This window comes from Crocodylus siamensis, chromosome 2, assembly GCF_052110815.1.
Source record: "Crocodylus siamensis isolate JL-2025a chromosome 2, ASM5211081v1, whole genome shotgun sequence".
Classification (NCBI taxonomy): Eukaryota; Metazoa; Chordata; order Crocodylia; family Crocodylidae; genus Crocodylus; species Crocodylus siamensis.
The window spans coordinates 11,311,700-11,333,268 of record NC_143396.1 but is presented as its reverse complement, the minus strand read 5'-3'; the positions used below and the strand labels follow the sequence as shown (position 1 = coordinate 11,333,268).

At 51.9% G+C, this 21,569-nt stretch overlaps 2 protein-coding genes across 2 annotated transcripts in view; both read left to right on the top strand.

The window, feature by feature from the left end:
- LOC149869885 (uncharacterized) overlaps positions 1-21,569 on the top strand; it is a 499,172-nt gene that overhangs the window by 293,189 nt on the left and 184,414 nt on the right. The gene's annotated exons all lie outside the window — the stretch shown is intronic.
- LOC149869893 (uncharacterized) lies at positions 341-18,579 on the top strand. The gene is given in 9 exon segments (XM_090035192.1): positions 341-807; positions 893-1,085; positions 1,589-1,761; positions 2,257-2,383; positions 4,482-4,649; positions 6,047-6,163; positions 8,880-9,064; positions 10,142-12,270; positions 12,272-18,579. Coding segments are annotated over 9 exon segments (3,543 nt in total). The 5' UTR covers positions 341-462; the 3' UTR covers positions 12,378-18,579.

Below are 21,569 nucleotides of genomic sequence, written 5' to 3'. Positions count from 1 at the left end.
CCGCCGCACAGGCCTGGCTCCACATCCCGCCGGCGGCCCCGGCTCGGCCAGAAACGCCGGGGGAAGCGGGGCGCTGCGCGGCCTCCCGAGGCTCCGCCGCGGCCGCACTCGGCGCGCGCGAGGAAGCCCGGGGCCGGGCCGCAGCCGGCACCCCGCGCATGGCCGCGGGCGCGGGGCGGGGCGGCCAGGCTCCGGCTCCGGCTCCGCGGTCGGGGCCTGCGGGGGCCGCGCGGGCCGCCTCACCACAGCGCGAGCGAGGGGGCGGGGCCGGGGGCGGCGCTCGGCACCTCACGTGTGACGCGCCTGAGGCAGGCGGGCAGGCAGGGGGCGGGGCCGCGCGCAGCTCCCAGGAGCCCCCGCGGCGGGGGAGGGGCTGCGGGCGCGGGCGCTGCGGGAGCTGTCCCGGGTCTGCCCCTTCCCGCAGCCGGGACCCCGCGGGGCGGGGCAGGAGGGCTGGCGGCCATGCCGCCGCCCGCTCAGGCCGAGCTGGCCCCGGGGGGCGACCTGCCCGGCCCAGAGACCTGGCGGCGCCGCTTCCGGGGCCTGGCCTACGGGGAAGCCCGGGGGCCGCGGGAGGCCTGCAGCCGCCTGCGGGAGCTGTGCGTGCTCTGGCTGGAGCCCCGGCGCCGCAGCCCGGAGCAGGTGCTGGAGCTGGTGGTGCTGGAGCAGTTCCTGGCCATCCTGCCGCGGGAGGTGCGGAGCCGGGCGCGGGGGCGCGGGGTGGAGACCTGCGCCGAGGCCGTGGCCCTGGCCGAGGGCTTCCGGCCGGGGCCGGGGCCGGGGCCGGAGCAGGAGGAGCCGCTGCAGGTGAGAGCGCGGCCCCCGCGTGCGCTCGCCCAGCCCGCCTGCCCCGCGTGCCGGCGCCGCACGGACGCGTTGTCCTCGTCCCCAGGTGACCGGGAGGGGGAAGGTGGCGGGGGGGCCCTCAGCCGAGGTGCCGCCCCCGGGGGCACTGCAGGACCCTGGCGATGCCTGGCCGGAGCAGCCGGCGGCCCCTGGTGCGGACAGGCCTGTGGAGGAGGCGGGAGAGGGGGAAACCCCGCAGCGTGGGGACCAGCCCGTGGAGCAGCCCGCCCAGGAGTCAGGTGAGGTCCAGGGCGGAGGGCTGGATGCGACTGTCCCGCGCCTGCGGGAGACACGCGGGTGGGACAGCTGTAATGTTGTTAACCGCGTAGCTGGGCCGGCACAGACGTGATCCCTGGGGGCAGATCTCCTGGTGCCCCTGGGATCCCCTCACGTGCCCGGGAGCAGACCGACCTTGCGTTTCCCCTCCCCTGTCCTTAGCGTGTGGATCTGATACGGCCCCAGCGTCGCTGGAGCTTCTTCCCCAGGGAGCAGTGTCCCTGCAGGCTCTGTCGTGGCGCTGCGATCCCTCCCCGCGCTGGGACAGAGTTACTGGGGCTCATCTCCAGCCTCGTGGCTGTGGAGGTCTGTTAGCAAGAGCTGCGGGACTGAGTCTGCCTTCTCCCCCGTCTTCCACACACCGACGCCTCCGTCTCCCCCGTCCCAGGCCCGCGCAGGAGCCTAGCAGGGCTTCCCCGTGCCAGCAGCGCCAGGGCTCACCTGTGCCCTCCCTTCCCACCCGCAGGTGCTGGGACCCTGCAGGGAGCTGAGCAGCAGCCTCCTGAGGAGGGACCGGTGATGCTGGAGCGGCAGAGGACGTCCCCGGGGAGCCTGGAGGAGAGGAGCTCCCTGAGGCCTGCGCCAGGCCAAGTGCAGAAGGGGCAGGGCAGGCCTCCAGAGCAGGAGGAGAGCTTGGAGGTGAGCAGGGCCCCGGTTCACTTGTGGTGGGCAGCACAGCTGGGGCAGAGCGCAGGAGGAGCCCGGGGTGACTGTAAAGACTTTGGGGAGCAGAGACCTGAAGAGCGTGAAGGCTGCGGTGTTGGAGGCTGCAAAGACCCCGAGCTGCATTAGCAGGAGCTCCCTCCCGAGTGCCGATACCAGGGGGGCTGGCGTGGGCAGGCCGGGTTACAGTGCGTGGAGCCGGGGCTCCCTGCCTCTAAACGTGCTGCCCAGGCTGCCGCAAAGGACCGAGCAAAGAGAGTGGGATGAGCTGGGCTGAGGCCGGCACACGAACTCCCGCATCCGTGGCTGCATCCACATCACATGTCAGCTGAAGACTGGGGAGTTGTGTCCCCTTACCTGTCATGGCTACGGTTGCAATTAGTGGTAGTACCCAGTGGTTGCAGACAGGGCTGTGGGGGCTGGGGGCAGCTGGCCCAGGAGACACTGATGGTGCAACGCTTGTGCCCGCAGCTCCGGGAGGTGTTTGAGGACGTGGCTGTGTATTTCACCCGGGAGGAGTGGGAGCTGCTGCACGATGAAGACAAGGTGCTTTACCAGGAGCAGATGGTGAAGAATTACCAAGCCCTCGTTTTCCTGGGTAAAGCTGTGGGTCTTGCTTCCCCCCGGAGATATGTGAACTCTGGAGTTTTGTAGTCACCCCCGTGTTTCACCAGTCTCTTTCACATGAACTTTTGGCTGGAGGTTTAAATCCCCTCCCTCCCCGCTGCTGTCAGTGATCAGGCCTCTCTCACATTTCATACTGAGATCTCCTCCTTCATTTGCTCCAGCCGCCTTCACCTGTGCCTTCCCCGATCTTGTGAGTCCTGGTTCTTCCATATGCAGCAGTTTCTTGGCAGCATGATCTCCCTTTGCCTTCTCAGCACGTTCACGTCACCTCCAGGTCATTGTACACTATGAATGCACTAAGAGCTGTTTCTTGGGGGGAGGATTCTGATTTCTTCCCCGTCTGTCCTAGCGTGTCCTCTCCAGACACATTTAACACTCCTAGAATGCTCGGTTCTGTGATATTTAAGTCGCTTTTCTCCTGTTGTTATGGCCCAGCACACGTTAATAGAAATTCTTATCAGCCTCTGCTGCTACTACAGGGGATGATGCATTTCCTCAATTTCTCCTCTAGTGACGTGTACACTTTGTGTAACCCAGGTTTCTCTGGCAAGGGGTTCTTCCAAGCTCTGGGTTGAGGTACTGAGCTTTTACTAGGTGAGTTTGCTTTTCTGATGCTTTCTTTCCCCTCCCTTTCCCCCAGAGGTTTCTCTCAGGAAATTGCTTCGATGTTTTGTCCTGCTTGGCAAAGACCATGTAGACCATTTCTATATTATGGTCTTTCACATGCTGTGAAACCATCTCTCTTGGCCTTCTTTTGTCCGTACCCACGACTCCCAGGAACTTGGTCTTCAACCCTGCAGCACTTGCCAACCTGTGCACTCATTGCCCCTCCTGGGATGATCCTCCCAATGGACAGGATGATCGTTACGTTGCAGCTACAGTTATTATGAAATCATCCTATCCGTCCCTGGTCATGATGAATTGCTCTCTTTCCCAGAAAAAAGTCTTAGTGACAGCACCTGTGATGTATGCTTTTCACTGCCTTGAATCGCTTCACTAAGCTCGTTTTCACTTCTTTTCCTGGAATTACACTGATAAGATAAATGTTATCCATCCATATGTGTCCCAATATCACTTCTTTTTGGTACCTTGAAAACAGTGAAAGCTTTGTTTTTGCTCCCCTGCGCAGCGTATGTTTCATGGATGTTGGGGTTGGAAGGGATCTCAGGAGATCATTGAGGCCAACCCCCTGTGCTGGGCAGGAACGAGCCCTGGGGTCAGATGATCCCAGCCAGGTGCTTGTCCAGTCTCCTTTTAAAGACCCCCTAGGTAGGGGAGAGCACCACCTCCCTCGGAGCCCATTCCAGATTCTGGCAACCTTTATCGTAAAGAAATTCTTCCTGATATCTAACCTAAATCTGCTCTCTGTCAGTTTGTGGACTGTTGTTTCTAGTAACTCCAAGGGGTGCCCTGCTAAACAGAGTATCCCCTATTCTTTGCCGCCCTCCTCCAAATAATTTGTAGATGGCCTCTAGATCACCTTGTTGGGGAATGGGTTTTTGACTGTAGTCACTACCACCTCCCCGTGTCAGGACTGCCTACTGTTCGTCAAGGAGTGACTCACCACTGGTTGGGCATCTGTACGCGCTCACCTCGCCTGCCACGACTTTGATGATAGTTTTGATGGGTCCAGTTGGTCCGGCGCGTATTGTCCAAAAATGAGGCTCCTTCTCTCCCAGCGTCCCGTGTTAATGAGGACTCCGCCACCCCTACACCCTCTCCCAATCTGCCGGGTGGTGACCGCCCAGCTGGGCAGGTCACTCAGGATATATCCCCGGATATAAAAAAAAAGGTAACGTCAACAGAAAAGGCCACGGCCAGGGTTCCCCAGAGCAGGCGTCTGCTTCGCTCCTCAGCAGATTCTCTCCAGTGCTCCCCTGTATGCCGCTGGGTGGGGGATCCCCCTCCACCTATCAACGAGCTCCTTCTCCTGTACTACAAGGGGCAACAACCCCTGTCTTACTGCAGTCTCTGTAGTCTCCGGCCAGCGGTGTCTAGCATTCCCCGGCTTCGCTGGGCCGAGTGCCCGGGCTTACAAGCCCCTCTGGGGACTGTTCTTACCCCAAAAGGTTCGGCCGCGTCTCCAAGTGGCCCACATCTGCTCCAAGGTGCTCCCGCCGGTGTCACCTCCTCCATCTGCTCCTTCCGGTTCCGCCTCCCTCTTGGACGGCTCTGGCGCCTCCTTTATGCTGTTCCTGGCCGTCCCGGCGCCTCCCTCTTCCCAACACCTGAAAGGGGTAAGTCCCAGCCCCATGTTTTGGGGAGCATCACCTCCCTGGACCTGTTTGTCATGCATCTGCTAATGCATGATATAGTGCCATTAGATTAATTGATCAGTTCGTCACGTTGACGACTCATAGGTCACTCCAAGATGAACATGACTCTGAGATCCCTTTCTGCTGCTGTGCTGCTTATAAAGTCATCTCCCAGTCTGTAGGCACGTTGGCAGTAGGCAGTAATTTGCATTTACCATCATTAAACTGCATCCCATTTTTCCAACCTGTTCGTATCCCCCTGAATCCATTCCCTGCCCACCAGTGTATTTTCTTTGCCCCATAATTTGGTGTTGTCCATGAATTTGGACAGACTGCTCTCCACACCCTCGTCCAAGTCACTGCTGAAGATATTGAACAGCACTGGCCTGAGGACTGAGCCTTGGGGAACTCCAGTGCCCACATCTTTTCAGGTCGATACCGACCCATCCACCACCGCTCTCTGGGTACGTCCCAGAAGCCAATTTGCCACCCACCTGACCCTAATTGTCTACCTCCCAGCCACTTAGTTTACTTATGAGAATGGGATGAGATACCATATTGAAGGCCTTTTTAAAATCCTAAAATCTTTTAAAAGACATCTACCTCAACTGCCGCATCCAGACATTTTGTGACATAGTTGTAAAAAGAAACACTGTCAGTCAGGCAGGATCTACCTGCTATGAATCCATTTTCGTTACCCTTCAGCGTTATTTTTCCTGCTGGGCTTCCACAAATGTAGTACTTAATAATTTTTTCAAAGGTTTTCCCAAGGGTAGAGGTGAGACTAACCAGCCTATAGGTTGCATCGTCCTTCCTCCCCTTCTTGAAAATAGGGACCATCTTGGCCCTTTTCCAGTCCTCTAGGAAGCATCCTGAGTACAAGTGCTCAAACAGTCATGCCACTGGTTCTGCTGTGACACTGGCCAATTCCTTCATCACCCTTGGAGGAAGATGATCTGGGCCTGCTGACTTAAACATGTCCAGCCCCTCCAAGTGTCCCTTCATTAGGTTGGCGGTAACTGTTGGTAAGCTGGTATGAGTCCTGTGCCTATCTATAGTCCAACGGGGCAATGTCATTATGTGTGTTCAGAAATACAGATGCATGGATCACACATCTCCATACCTGTCCCTGGTGACACTGTCAGTGTACTGCCCCTTCTAAGTCAGGAGTGGTTGGTGCTTTGTTTCCTATGACCACTCCTTATCCACGTGAGTGACAAGAACTGTTATCTCTTGAAGGCTTCTCCCTGCAGTGCTTTTTCTTTCATCTTAGATGCCCATCCTTCCTTGCCCATCAAAGCCCTAATGGACACCTTGAGTTCATTGGATCCATTCCCTGAATCCCAGTCACAAATGCTCTTTAACCACTGCCCAAACAGGATACCAAGGTCCCACACCTGACTTAATCAGCAGCATCCAGCGAGGACAGGTGGAGCTCGGGGAATGTGATGACGAGGACAATGGGGAAATCTCAAGGTCAGAGGACGGGCTGCTGGGTGAGTTGTGGCTGACCCTCCTGCCCCCTGGACTCTGCTGTCAGTAAAGCTCCATGGCCAGAGTGCCAGCAGGACCTAGAAACAGGAGACCTAACCTGTGCTACCATTGCATAGTACTAGCTGTGGAACCAGGGGCACATGCCTTGTCCCCCCACACCATCCTAGGGTGCTCACACCGGTGGGATCTCCCCAGATGTTTTATTGGTGCACTCCTAAGGAGCATGGGTGTGTGGGTATGGGATTTGTGGGGGGCTGTGGGTGTGTATATGGACTGGGGTATGGGGGGAGGGTGTGGATGTGCTTGGTTGGGTATGGGCGGTTTGTGGGTGTGGGGCGGTGGGCATGGGGTTTGTGGGGGGTTGTGGGGTGTGTGTGTGGTATGCGTGTAGCAGTGAATGGGGCTTTAAGGGTTTAAGGGTATGTGGGCTGTGCATAGGAGCAGCTGCATGAGCCCAACCGAGCCAGTCGGCGTCTGCTCCCACCCCACAACCACCCAGACCCCATATGCCCTGCAGTGGTTCCCCTGCCACTGCCAACAGCGCACAGCCCCAGCGTGGCCTACCCCACCTCTGCCCAGCCTTGACACATTCAACTGCCCCTGGGCATGTAGCATGGGCAGGGCAGCTCCTTCTGGCTGCTGCCCCTAACCCCACGGTAGCTTTGGGGACCAGCGCTTGTAGCCCTGGTCTTGCGTGGCCTGTGTCAGCTCCAGGCTCGCCCTTCCAGTCTGAGCAGTAGCAGCAGCAGCCGGGCAGAAACATGTTCGTTGTGGGGGGAAAGTGGACCCTCCCCCTCACCACTGCTGGGCAGTTTTTTGTGTGGCTGCCTGCGATTAACTGAGCTCTCTTGTGGCTTGGGCACTGCTGCCTCTGGGCTGCCGCACAGGTCAGCCGTGATGGAGCCGCAGGGCAGCCCAGCGCAGTGCGGACTCCGGGCAGCCACACTGAAAATTGTCCGGTGGCAGCAAGAAGGAGGAGCCAGTTTTTCCCCACAAAAAGCAACATTTTTTATCCTGATGCAGCTGCTGCTGCGGCTGTTCAGCCTGGAGGGCCAGTTCCCGAACCTGTACTGGGGCCCAAGCTGAGCAGCAGCGGCACAGGAGAGCCCGTGCAGGGCTGCCCTGTGTCTGCTCTGCGTTGCCACCACGGGCCCGTTGGACAGCTTGGAGATGCAGGTGACACAGAGGAGACTCAGGGCAACCCTGCGTGGGCTCCAGATGACTATACCTGGAACCACTGGTGTCCGGAGGAGATGCATTTGTCCCGTACCGAGCTGCAGTTTCTCTCTCGTGCTGCCACTGGTTTGCCTGAGCAAGCCAGCCTGGAGCTGGCAAGGTGTGTACTACAGGGGTATGTTGGGTGGGAGCAGAGCTGGTGTGCACTATTACCAACTGCCTTCTAATGGTGGATGTTAGGGGACAATCAGGTTTGCTGTCTTGATTTTCATCCCAGATCTAGTTTCCACGGGCTGCCACGATCTTAAATTGTTATCTTCACTCAGCAATGTAAGAATAAATTCCCCAGGCCAAAGTAGCCACCCTTTCCCAGGGCATTATGCAATTTGTAGTCCCCCTTTGAAATCAACATGGTATACAGAGGTTGTGTGTAGCCATTCCTGTGGGAGAAGAAAGAAGCTGAGGCTGTCCCTGGGTGCTTCTGGTCAGGTTGACGTGAAACCCAGGAAGAGTCTCATCATGGTCTTGGGCTGCATTAAATGGCTCCATGGCATGGGTGGGATTGAAAAGATTTCAGGTCATGACGGAACGTGAACCCCCATGGTTTGTACCAGAATTGCCCCCTATTCCCAGATTTGGCCATCACTTTGGGGTTTGCTCATTTATTAGGGGTACGTTTCTAGTGTCTTTGTAACTCTATCAGTGTGCTGTTTGTGTTACTTGTGTTTCTATATGGAGCTGTATCTCTTCCTTCTGCAAGTCCTCACCCCCAATGAAGCAATCTTGCAGGACTCGGTTTCAATGGGGCTGGGCTCCTCCAGTCACCATATTGGTGACGTACTTACATGTGTGCACGCGCACACACCACATACACACTAACATGACACGCTTTACCCAACCGGGTTGATCAGCATGTACATTCACCCGGTTGTGATCAGTTTGATGATAAAAGTTATTTATTGCTAAGTATATGAAATTTATGATAGTACTAGTAGTAATAGACATGCAAGGGAAGACAAAACAATTACAATATTACCCTGGTTTTCAGTTGAGTATTTGGGGAAACGTAGCTCAAGCTTAACTACTAAAATTTAGGTTCAGAAAGCTATGCCTAGAGAGAAAGAGAGAGAGAGAGAACAAGAGTGAGAGCTGGGATCTCACCATTCCAGGGGACTCGGGTGTTTTGTTGACAGGCAAAGTTCCCAGCACTCCAGGGGTGCATTCCCTGCACAAGACCTTTTCCCTGGAAGCAGGCAGGAAGCACAGCCCTGCTCCTCTCAGAAGAGAGTGCCACAGTTGTACGTCCCCGCTTCATCCTCAGCCCCTTAGAGCACAGAGCTATTCAGTCATTACCCCAGCACAGGGACCTGCCCCACCTTCAGCCCAGCACTTGGATTTTTGACAGGAAGACCTTGTTTTCTTGAGGGAACACAATGCGAAGGTGCAGGCCTCCTCTGAGGCCCATCCCAGTAGACGGAATAGCTGTTTTTGCCGTTTGCTAGCAGGGTAGGGACTAATCTGGAGTTTCTCTTCCCCATGCAGGAGGTGCCAGGTTACTGAGCAGTGCTGAGGAGCAGCTTCCTGTGGAAGGTTCTGCAGACCTGGAGCCAACACAAACTTCCTCAGGGAGTTTGGGTGAGATGGACTCCCTGAGACCTGAGAAGGAGACATGGCACAAGAGTCAGGGGAGGCCCCAAAAGCAGAAGGAGAATGTAGCGATGAACCAGGTACCATCTCCAGTTGGGCATGAGGGTGGAGAATGAGCCAGAACTCGGAAAGCCCTGGGTGCAGGGAAGAATTTGTGGAGCTCAAAGACCTTAAGAGCCCCTGAAAAGATGCATTGCACCCAAGCAAAGGGGAGGGCCTCAGAGGTGAGCCGGAGCTCACTGCCAAAGATAGGGGCAGAGCTTATGCCTTCCTGTAGTCAGGAAAAACATTAAGTGCCCATCACTCCTAGAATCTTAGGAGGCAGGTCAGAAGGGACTTTGTAAATCTTCAAGTCTGACCCCCCGCCTGGGTGGGAGAAAAAAAATCAAAAAACCAAAAACTGGACTCAAATGAGTCCAGCCAGGTAGGCATCAAGCCTCTTCTTCAAGACCCCCCCATGGTACGAGCCAGCACCACTTCCCTTGAAAGTTGGTTCCAAATCCTAGTCGCCCTGACTGTGAAGTAGTTCTTACGGATGTCTAATCTAAACCTACTCTCCAACAACTTGTGGCTGTTATTCCTTGTTACCCTGGAGGGCGCTAGGGGAAACAAGGTCTCTCCCAAACCCTTGTGGTCCCCCCTAGTGAGTTTATAGACGGTCACCAGGTCCCCCCTTAGCCTTCTCTTGTGAAGGCTGAACAGGTTCAGGTCCCGCAGTCTCTCATTTGTAGGGTCTACTCTGTTGTCCCCGGATCATGCGGGTGGTCCTCCTCTGGACCCTCTCAATGTTGTCCATATCCCTCTTGAAGTGGGGCTCACAGAACTGGACACAGTACTCCAGCTGTGGCCTGACCAGTGTCACGTAGAGGGGGAGGATCACCTCCTTGGCCCTACTTGAAATGCAAGTAGGCTCCTGGCTCTTCACAAGATAACGTAGACTGAGGAGAATTCCCATGTATGCACCAAATGTGGGCAGAGCTTCATTTCCTAACTGCCAGACCCTTTCTGGAGAGCTACCCAAACACTTCAACAAATTGGGGAAGAGCTTTGTGCACCCCACAGACTCGTTCAAGCACCTACATTTGCAGAGTGGGAAGTGTCAGGCACGCCCGTATCAAAGGTGGAAAGACCTTCACCCATTTTTCCCCCCGTTTCAGGACCGTCGCATCCACCTAGGGAGGAAGACGCATCGCTGCACTGCGTGCAGAAAGAACTTCATCTGCTTGCAAGACCTGTCCCAGCACAAGTGTGTGCAGCACCACTGCCCCAAGTGTGGGAAGAGATTCAGGCAGCTGTCCGACATGGCGAGGCACTGGTGCATGCACACAAAAGAAAAGCCATATCAGTGCTCAGAGTGTGGGAAGAGCTTCACTTTCTCCTCCCTGCTGGCTCGGCACCAACGGATCCACACAGGGGAGAAGCCACATCAGTGCCCACAGTGTGGGAAGAGCTTCACTCATTCTTCCAACCTGGCTCAGCACCAGCGTATCCACACAGGGGAGAAGCCACATCAGTGCTCAGAGTGTGGGAAGAGCTTCTCTCAGTCTCCCTACCTGGCTCAGCACAAGCGTATCCACACGGGGGAGAAGCCATATCGGTGCTCAGAGTGCGGGAAGAGCTTCAGTCAGTCCGCCAACCTGGCTCGGCACCAGCGTATCCACACAGGGGAGAAGCCACATCAGTGCTCAGAGTGTGGGAAGAGCTTCAGTCACTCCGACAACCTAGCTCGCCACCAGCGTATCCACACAGGGGAGAAACCACATCAGTGCTCAGAGTGTGGGAAGAGCTTCACTTCCTCCTCCCAGCTGGCTCTACACCAGCGTATCCACACAGGGGAGAAGCCACATCAGTGCACAGAGTGTGGGAAGAGTTTCACTTATTCCTCCAACTTGGTTCAGCACCAGCGTATCCACACAGGGGAGAAGCCACATCAGTGCTCTGAGTGTGGGAAGAGCTTCACTTCCTCCTCCCAGCTGGCTCAGCACCAGCTCATCCACACAGGGGAGAAGCAACATCTGTGCTCAGTGTGTGGGAAGAGCTTCAGTCACTCCGCCAACCTAGCTCGGCACCAGCGTATCCACACAGGGGAGAAGCCACATCAGTGCTCAGAGTGTGGGAAGCGTTTCACTCATTCCTCCAACCTGGTTCAGCACCAGCGCATCCACACAGGGGAGAAGCCACATCAGTGCTCACAGTGTAGGAAGAGCTTCACTTCCTCCTCTCAGCTGGCTCTGCACCAGCGTATCCACACAGGGGAGAAGCCACATCAGTGCTCAGAGTGTCGAAAGAGCTTCACTTCCTCCTCCCAGCTGGCTCTGCACCAGCGTATCCACACAGGGGAGAAGCCACATCAGTGCTCGGAGTGTGGGAAGAGCTTCACTTTCTCCTGCAGGCTGGCTCAGCACCAGCGTATCCACACAGGGGAGAAGCCACATCAGTGCTCAGAGTGTGGGAAGAGCTTCACTCAGTCCTCCAACCTGGTTCAGCACCAGCGCATCCACACAGGGGAGAAGCCACACCAGTGCTCAGAGTGTGGGAAAAGCTTCACTTCCTCCTCCCAGCTGGCTTTGCACCAGCGTATCCACACAGGGGAGAAGCCACATCAGTGCTCAGAGTGTGGGAAGAGCTTCACTCAGTCCTCCAGCCTGGTTCAGCACCAGCGTATCCACACAGGGGAGAAACCACATCAGTGCTCAGAGTGTGGGAAGAGCTTCACTTCGTCCTCCCAGCTGACTCTGCACCAGCATATCCACACGGGGGAGAAGCCACATCAGTGCTTAGAGTGTGGGAAGAGCTTCACTTTCTCCTGCAGGCTGGCTCAGCACCAACGTATCCACACAGGGGAGAAGCCACATCAGTGCTCCGAGTGCGGGAAGTGCTTCACTCACACCTCTAGACTGGCTCTGCACCAGCTTATCCACACACGGGAGAAGCCACATCAGTGCTCAGAGTGTGGGAAAAGCTTTATTAGCTCCGTTAGGCTGGCTCAGCATCAGCATATTCACATGGGGGAGAAGCCATATCAGTGCTCAGAGTGTGGGAAGAGCTTCACGCAGTCCTCCAACCTGGCTCGGCACCAGCGGATCCACAGAGGGGAGAAGCCACATCAGTGCTCAGAGTGTGGGAAGAGCTTCACTCAGTCCTTCAGCCTGGCTCAGCACCAGCGTATCCACACAGGTGAGAAGCCACATCATTGCTCAGAGTGTGGTAAAAGCTTCTCTCAGTCCTCCAGCCTTGCTCGGCACCAGCTTGTTCACATGAGGAAGAAGCCATAATAGTGCTCAGAGTAGGAAGAGCTTCATCTGGTCTTGCTACCTGTCCCAGCACCGGCGTATCCACACAGAGGAGAAACCACATCTGTTCTCAGAGAGTGGGAAGTGCTTCTTCCTGTAGAAATAAATTTATCCAGGCCTCTAACTTATGTGTGACAACCAAATGATCTACCTCTTCCTGTCTTTCAAGGTTGCTTTGTTTAAATCAAGTGTCTGTTCTCACAGTCTTAGGTATAAAAAGGCATGTTAACTTGTAGAAGGGGGGACTTCTGTTTAGAACCCTCCCTGCGATCGCTTGTATAAGCTCCAATAAACCCAGACTGGGTCTGTGAATTCTAATACCAAAACACAATGCCAAGTTTGATTTCTTCTACTATTATGGTGCCATGGCTCGGATAGACACGCCCGAAGTGATCAGTCAGGACATGGACATCTCTTCACTGAAGCCCTGGTGCCAAACCAAAGTAAGAGACCTTCTGAACTCTCTATTGGGGCTTTTCAGTGAAAGGCTGTCTCTGTCTCTTCCTGTTCGCTGCTTGAGACTTACTCTATCCAACCTTTTGCTGCCAGAACTGTCAGACCTGCCATGTAAGTAGGAACTGTAAGTGGAAAAAGGTTAAAAACTGTGTTGCTGTTGTCAGTAAATGTGTTTTCCTTTTTGTTCACTTTTGGAACTAGGAGTGAAAACCTTGTGCAGCTGCCCCAAGGACACCGGACTTGTTCTGCGCGCTCTTCAAAAGCAAGGGTGCAAGGTGGAAACTCTTATTAGAGTCTGAGTGTTTTCCACGATAAGCATTGACCAAGGCTGGGACTAGACAAATGCTCTTGAAGCTTGTGCCTCATAGCAGAAATTCCCTTGTGTGAATTGAGACTGTAAATTGCGAAATATGAGCCACTGACCAGGTCTGGGACTAAGGTTGAGTTCAGCCACCCCAAGACTGTCCAGAAGGGCAGTTTTCAAAGCAGTGGGGCCCAACTGGAACCACGTGACCCAGTGGACAGGTTTACCCTTTCCACACCCTCATAAATGAGCTGTGTCTAACCGGAACTGCATTGTGAGTTGTTATTGCCGTGGAGTCTTGTCTTTGGACATTAGCCGCAGCATTTCTGTGCCACTAGCAAATCTCACAACCTGACCGAACACCCTCGCCATTCCTCTGTGAAAGACCTGTGTGAATTGAGTTAAAGAAATGGGGAGCAGAGGATCTAAGGATGTACCGGCTCTACCAAAAGGGACTCCAGCATTATACATGTACACACACTATGGCTATAAGAGTTGTAAGTTTTTAGACAAATGGAATAGGTATACCAAAGATGACTCAAGTTTGCAGTTTCCCCTGGAGGGAACATTTGAGTTAAGTAAAATCATTCATCTCTGCAGAGCCCTTGAGTCAAAAGTCGGTAAAGTGCCACAGACTCAGTGGGATTTATTTTTTGATTGGTATGAGGAAGCTTCCAAACAACATCAAGAATCTCAAGTTCGGAGCCTTAAGGACTCCCAAGACAAACTGACATCTCAGATAAAGCAATTGAAAACCAAGGTACCAACAGGGGATTCCCCATCAATAACAACAATGCCATCGGCACCAGCACCACTTTATCCACAATTGACTGAGAATGAATCTGTAGAAGACGTAATTGATTTCATTAGTGTGCCAACCCCATACCAGTCCCAGGCACAATCTAAATCCAAAGAAATCCAGAGTGACCAAATAGACTCTTCCAGTGGGAAAAGCTCACTCCAGGAACCTTTCACCCAATAATCTCCTCCCCCCAGGCATACTCGCATTCACTGGAAGCCAGGTGGCTGTTACCTGAAGCCTCAGCCTCCTCTTATTTAAGGTCCAGCACCCAATATAGTCCACTCCCACCTCCTAAACTCAAAAAGGCTCTCCAAATGCCCTTGTGTCAACTCCCAGGGAAGGGTCCAAATGGAGAATGTACGGTCACAGTTCATGCCTGCTGGACTCCAGGAGATCTCCTAAACCTTGTTAAGTAATTCCCCAACATCTGGGAAGAACCCCAGAAGTTTAAAGATGAATTGGAAACTGTAATCAATTGTTATGAGCCATCCCGGGCAGATTAATGAGAAGTATTCTGCCCTCTGTAGTTCGTAATCACCTCATCACGCAGGCTAAATGGCCTGCTCAAGATCCTGGAAGAGATGGTCGCTTAGTGAGTGCCCAAGAATGTCTTCTTGAGGCCATACTTAAGATTTACCCTGGAAAAACTGACTGGGCAAAAATAAATAATTGCAAGCAAAATAAAGGAAAGTCCCCAGCAGGTTACATGGACCACTTAAAACTAGTATTCGAAAGCCATTCAGGTATTAAAGAGGCAGCTGAAACTGTCTCAGAAGCAGTTGCTGCTGCTTTTGTTCAAGGACTCCTTCCTAAAGTCCAGGAACATCTGCATAATTGCTGTAGGCTAGCAAACTAAGACGCTGGCATAACTAATCACCATTGCTAATCATAGTACAACCTGTCAAGAAAATAAAAAAAATCACAGAAATTAAGTTAATATCCTTACAAATGCAGACTCTTAGAGGGGCAGAGGCAAAGGGTTCCTTTGGGAACAATTTAGAGGCAGGGGACGTGGTCGTGGGATGGGACAAGGAGGTTTTCAGTCCCAAATTAGTGACAGTTGTCACTACTGTGGTCAGCCAGGACACTGGAAGGCCCACTGTGCTCATCAGCCTGGCCAGCCAGAGATGACAGTTGACCTGCCACCACCTCCTCTCACTCAATTCTCTATCCTGAATCAAAGAGCCTCCTGTTAGGACAGCCTGAAGAATAGTAATGTCATCACAGCCCCACTTCTCTCGCTTAATCAAGGAGATTCCTTTATTTCCTGTGTGATAAATGGCATCTCTACAAAATGTTTAGTAGACACAGGTGCAAGCCATTCTACTCTCCATGTTTATTTAGGTCCTGTTTCAGATCAGCATACCTTTCTCCTCAGTCTTTGTTCTCCTGTTAATCTGTTGGGCAGAGATTTGATTTGTAAACTTGGCTGTATCACTTATTGTTCTCCTAATTGTGTTTATCTAGATGTTCCCTGTATTAATGAGCTGGCTTTGCTCTCTGTTTTAGATCGCTCTCCCCCTCCACCGGAGTTCTCTGATCTTTCTGTGTTGCAAGAAGAAATCATAAAGCCTGTCTCTCCATCTCTCTGGTCCCAGCACGCTAATGAAGTAGGGCAAATCAATACTGCCCAGCCCGTAAGAATCAAATTAAACCCAGTTTAACCTTTACCTAAGGTTGTTCAATACCCTTTAGGCTCAGAAGTCAAAGATGGGATACGCCCTGTTATAACTGCCCTTTTGAAGCAAGGTATCATTGTTCCCACTAAAGGCCCTTGTAATACACCTATTCTTCCTGTAAGAAACCTGGAAAGAATACCTATCGCTTCGTACAAGATCTCCATGCAGTAAATTCCGTAGTTTTACCTACTTTTCCTGTTGTACCAAACCCCACTATTATCTTGTCCTGTATCCCTCCTGACACAAGTTATTTCACTGTCATTGATTTGTGCTCTACATTTTTCTCCATTCCTATACACCCTGATAGCCAGTTTCTTTGCATTTACCTATCAAGGACTCCAGTATACCTGGACTCAATTGCCCCAAGGTTATACCGAATCACCTCTATTTTCTCAAATACTAAGAAAGACTTAGATGACATAGTACTTAAAGTGGGGGGGTCTGTGCTTGTGCAATACATAAATGATTTGGTTTTAGCATCTACCTCCCTTGAAGCATGTAAAGCTGATTCCTTAACTCTTTTCACCTCTCTTGCTCTAAAAGGCCATAAGGCATCTAAAGAAAAGCTGCAACTTTGTCTTCCCTATGTCCAGTATTTGGGTCATGATATTTCTGTTGGAGAGCAACTGCTTTCCTCCTCCAAAATAGAAGCCGTTCTTGAAATCCCTAAGCCAACCACTGTGTCCCAAATGCGTACCTTTCTAGGTATGGCCGCCAGCGGATACTAGGCTATGCTTCTATAGTTAAGCCACTACAAATCCTGACTCTTGTTAATATCCCTGAACCTTTACCCTGGACCTCAGAGGCTTACACCGTTTTTGTTTCTATTAAACAAGCTCTATCACAAGCTCCTGCCTTAGGTGTTCCTGATTATGCTAAGCCCTTTTTCTGTTTTTGTCATGAAAGAGATGGATTTGCACTTGCTGTGCTCACTCAAAAGCATGGAGACAACCATCATCCGATCACTTATTATAGTTCCGCTCTTGACCCAGTTGCCACTGGTTTTCCTCCCTGCCTTCATGCTGTAGCCACAGCGGCTATCACTGTTAAACTTTCCTGTACCCTTGTATTAGGCTCTCTGCTCACTGTTGCTGTCCCACACTCTGTGGCAGCCCTTTTGCTAAAAACTAAAACTCAACACCTTTCAAATGCTAGACTGAGTAAATACGAGATCTTGCTCCTCTTTGCTGAAAGTGTCACACTAACTAGACGCCCTGTTTTAAACCCTGCTTCTTTGTTACCTACCCCTTCAGATGGTGAACCCCATGATTGCAATACTGTCACTGCTCACCTAACAATGCCCTGCACTGATCTAAAAGATACCCCCTGCAAAACCCAGAGCCAGTATTCTGTGTTGATGGATCATGTCACAGAAGCCCAGAAGGCTCCCTTGCTGCAGGATATGTGGTATGTTCCCAATGTGATGTCATAGAAAGCCATCCCCTGCCTGATGTGCATTCAGCTCAAGTTGCTGAGCTTGTGGCCCTCACCTCACCTTAGCCTCTGGTGCCTCTGTTAGTATATTTACTGATTCTCACTATGCTTTTAGTATTGTACATGATTATGGTCAACTTTGGAAGCAAAGAGGCTTCCTCATGATGGGTGGTACCAAAAATCAGTAATGATCCATATGTAGAAGCCTTGCTAAATGCATTACAATTGCCTTCTGCTATTGCTATTATTAAATGCCAAGCCCACCTTCTGATGATGTCACATGTGGGAAGGCTCTGGCAGACTCTGCTGCCAAAGATGTGGCTATTTCCACTCCTCAGGTCATGCCTGTGTTTTTGTCCATCCCAACTGCCCAGTCTCCATTGGCAAATCGTCACGACGTTGCCCTCCTAAAAGATCAGGCTCCAGAACCAGAAAAATTTAATGGAGACTGGCTGGGTGTTTGTTAGACCCTGACCATTTGTGGCGCTCCCAGGACGGCCACCTGGTTGCCCCAATGACCCTCCTTCCCCACCTCACTCGCCTGCACCATGGCATGGCACATGTGAGCAAAGGGGGGATGATAGAAGCTGTTAAGCTTGATTGGTTTGCTCCAGCCTTTCCATCTGTAGCTCAGCAGTACTGTTATGCCTGCCCTATTTGTCAAGCCCATAATGTGGGAAAATCCGTAAAGACAAAACAAGCAATGCATCCCCCACCTTGGGGACTGTTTTTGAATTTACAAATAGATTTTATTTAAATGCAGAAATGCTGTTCTTATGAATATGTTCTTGTTATTGTATGTATGTTTAGAAGCCTACCCATGTGCAAAAGCTGACACCATAACTGTAAGCAAAAAGTTACAGTTTTTCAGAGATTTTATTCCAAGGTTTGGTATTCCTTTATCCCTAAACTCTGATAGAGGAACTCATTTTACTAGACAGATAATGAAAGAAGTCTGCAAAGTCCTGCAGATCCAACAGAACTTTCATTGCCCAAACCATTCACAGGCCTCGGGCCAAGTGGAACGTCAAAATGGCATTCTGAAAAATAAACTGGCCAAAATTTGTGCTGAGGTTCAACTAAAATGGTGAAATGCACTTCCCATTGCCCTGATGAGTATGAAATCTACTGTCAACTGAAAGACTGGGGGAAGGCCCACGAGGCTCCCTGCCTCACCACCTGTTACCTCCCACCTTTGCGATATCCATTTGCTCATACATTGCTGCTTAAATTGTGCCGCTAAGCAAATGCGAGATAGCTTGTCAACCTCTGTGCAAAGAAATGAAGTGTATAACATGTATGTTGAAATAGCTAACAGTAAAGAAGAAGAAGAGTTAGAAGTCAAAAGATTAATGGCTATAAATATCTAGTATGTTCGGCCTAAGAGGCCCAAGAGGGGGGAATGTTGAAATAAATTTATCCAGGCCTCTAACTTGACTAAGAAAAGAGTGAAGAAAAAAAAATTGAAAAAGATGCTGATGCTGTATGTTTAAAAATATTCTAAGATAAGAAAAACCCTCCTGCTTAATTATGTTTTTTACAGTTCTTTGGGAACAAATGTTTCTTCCTTTCCTAAAAGCAAAAAGGTGATAACAGTTCTCAAAACAAAATATGTTGCTGCATATGATCTACCTCTTGCTGTCTTTCAAGGTTGCGTTGTTTAAATCTTGTGTCTGTTTTCACAATTTTAGACATAAAAAGGTATGTTACCTTGTAGAAGGGGGGAGTTCTGTTTAGCACCCTCCCTGCGATTGCTTATATGAGCTCCAGTAAACTCAGACTGGGTGTGTTAATTCTATACCAAAACGCAACAAGAAGTTTGAGTTCTTCCACACCTGCATGCCATTCTTTGTAGCACCTTTCTTGGTAATCAAGCCTCACAACTTAACATTATACTCCTGTGGTTGGTCTCTGTCCTCTCAAGAGCTGTGAAATGCAATAATAGCGGTAAAGGAGGTGCAGCGTGTGACAGGTCCTGCCTCGTCTGTGGAAGGGTTAGAAAAGAATGAAGGCATCGTCTGGGTGAAATGCAGCATGTTGTCATCTCCCTATGGGAATAGTGAGGCTTCCCTCCTCGTGCCAAAGCTGTTTGGCTCTGTGAGTGTCCTGTAGAAGGTAGTCCACAAGTTCCTGGGGGTTAAAGTGGCCTATAAGGTGACTATGAGCCAGCAGTGTGCCCTTGTTGCCAAGAAGGCTAAGGGCATACCCAGCCGCACTGGTAGGTGTGTTGCTAGTAGGTCAAGAGAAGTGATTCTTCCCCTCTGTTCAGCACTGTGGAGGCCACATCTGGAGTCGTGTCCAGTTGTGGGCCTACCTCTACCAAAAGGATGTGGACACATTGGAGAGTCCATCAGAGGGCAACAAAATGGTGAGGGAGCATGGGCACTTTGAGGAGAGGCTGATTTGGCTTATTTGGTCCAGAGAAGTCTGAGGTGGGATTGAATAGCAGCCTTCAAGTAGCTGCAGGAGGGCTCAGAAGAGGATGGAGCTGGGCTGTTCTCAGTGGTGGCAGATGCCAGAGCAAGGAGCAATGGGCTCAAGTTGCAGCAAGGGAAGTTTAGGTTTGATATTAGGAAGTGTTTTATCACTAGGAGTGTAGTAAAATACTGGAACAGGTTACCCAGAGAGGTGGTGAAAGCTTCATCCTTGAAGGTTTTCAAAACCTGGGTAGACAAAGTTTCGACTGGGATGATTTAATTGGAGATGGTCCTGCTTTGAGCAGGGGTTTGGACTAGATGAGCTCCTGAGGTCCCTTCCAACCCTAATTTTCTATGACTCTTTAGATATCACATTTACCCAAAGAACCTTGTCTACATTCCATACATGGTCATCACTTGTTGGATAGGCTTTACTGTACCTTCTGATCATTGAGCTCTCGTCTGTATTTCATTATTCAACTTGCTAGGCAAATGAAGCTACATGGAGGTTTGTGAGTCATTTTGGTGGGACCAGCTCTTCAACCGTTTCCTGGTGCCCAGAAGGACTCTGGGGGGTCACTAGGCCTCCCCTGAGTGCTCAGATTTGTGCTGCTTGGGGAAGGGGCTGGAGGGCACTGTCCCCATTTTGTTGCATTTTGCTTCCAATAATTTGCTCCTTTTCAGGCATTGCTTTTGATATCTGGAAGCTTTGTGGTATATGGAGCTCCCACTCATGCCTAGCTCTTCCCCTCTTGTATCCTGAATAATACTCGCTTCCATTATGAGACCAGCCATTCCAGCATTTCTCAGTGTTTTCCATGCATTTCCTGTGTTTGGTCACACAATTACCCCCAAAGCCACCAGCATGAGCCACCAAGACCTGTGCACTTCTGGCTGCACTGACTTCATTGTGGCTGGACAAATGCCCTGGGGATCCTGTGCTGCCTTTGGGCTGCTTGTAGGGCTGGGGCTGGGGCCACCGTGTCCTTGCCCAAGCTAACAAGAGGTGCAGAGGCCAGCCTGTGCTGCGTGTAGACAGGTGGCAGGGCTGTGCTTGGGGGATACTGGTTCAGTGGATCACAGCCTGCAGTGAGTGAGGGGAGCACCTCCATGCCAGTGGGACCAGAAGGTGAATTTCGAGCTGCAGGGATGGAGCCATTTCCTCTGGAGCAGTAAGTTTCTCAGACACAACTCAGCTTTCTGCATCTGCCTGGAGCTGCTGTTAGGAGTTTCTGTACTGGGAGTGTCGTGCGAGGAGACGAGCAGCGGGCCTGTCTCCTCTAGCCGAGGTGGTGAGTGCAGTGGCACCAAGACCGAGTCTGGAACATGGGAAAACTGCTAGCAGTGTTAAAGGAGGGTGAACATGGGATGAGGCAGAGAAGAGTCACCAAATGATTCATGGACTGCAGAGATTGCCTTCCAGGGAGAGACCCAGGCAGCCCAGTCTCTTGAGTTTGTTCAGAAGAAGGATGAGAGGATGCAGGTGCTTTCACAGGGAGGAAATACTCCATCCTCAGGCGCAGAGCCATCACTAGGGAGGGGCAAATCGGGGCGACCGCCCCAGGTCCCACGCTTTGGGGGCCCCGCAGAGCTGGGTGGCGCAGCGCGGCAACTCTGTGCTGCTGCTGGTTTTGTGTCCAGCCCCTTGCCACCCCCCCTCCCCACTGCCGAATCTGCCGCCAGCTTCCTTGTGTTTGGGGGCTGGGCCCTGCACCCTGCTGAGATCATCCCTGCTCAGGGGATTTCTTTAGCTGAGTAGAAAAAAGGCAGCACGAGTCAGTGGAGGAATGGAAAGCAGGTTACGTTTTGTTAACAATCTGGAGATGGTGACGGTGGTGTGACCCAAGAGGTGAACTTGCCACCTACCTCCCCTGCAGTGACCTCCCCTCCAGTAGCTGTTCAGGGGCCCTCAGTGCTGCCCGGTCTGTCCAGCACTAGAGCCCTGTCTGATCCTTTGTCTTTTATGCTTTGGAGTGTCCCTTTGCCTTAAGAGGGAAACTTGTGCTCCTCCCAACTGGAGACCAAGCAAACAGGATTGATATTGTCTTAAGAATATGCTGTAATCTTTTGGTTCCTTCATAGATCAGTTTATTGATCCTTGCAAAGTATCAACTACTGGAATACATATAGACAAAGTTTTAGCCAGCAATTCAATTATATGTGCATATTACCAGTCCTGTGAACACACTTCTCTGTCAGC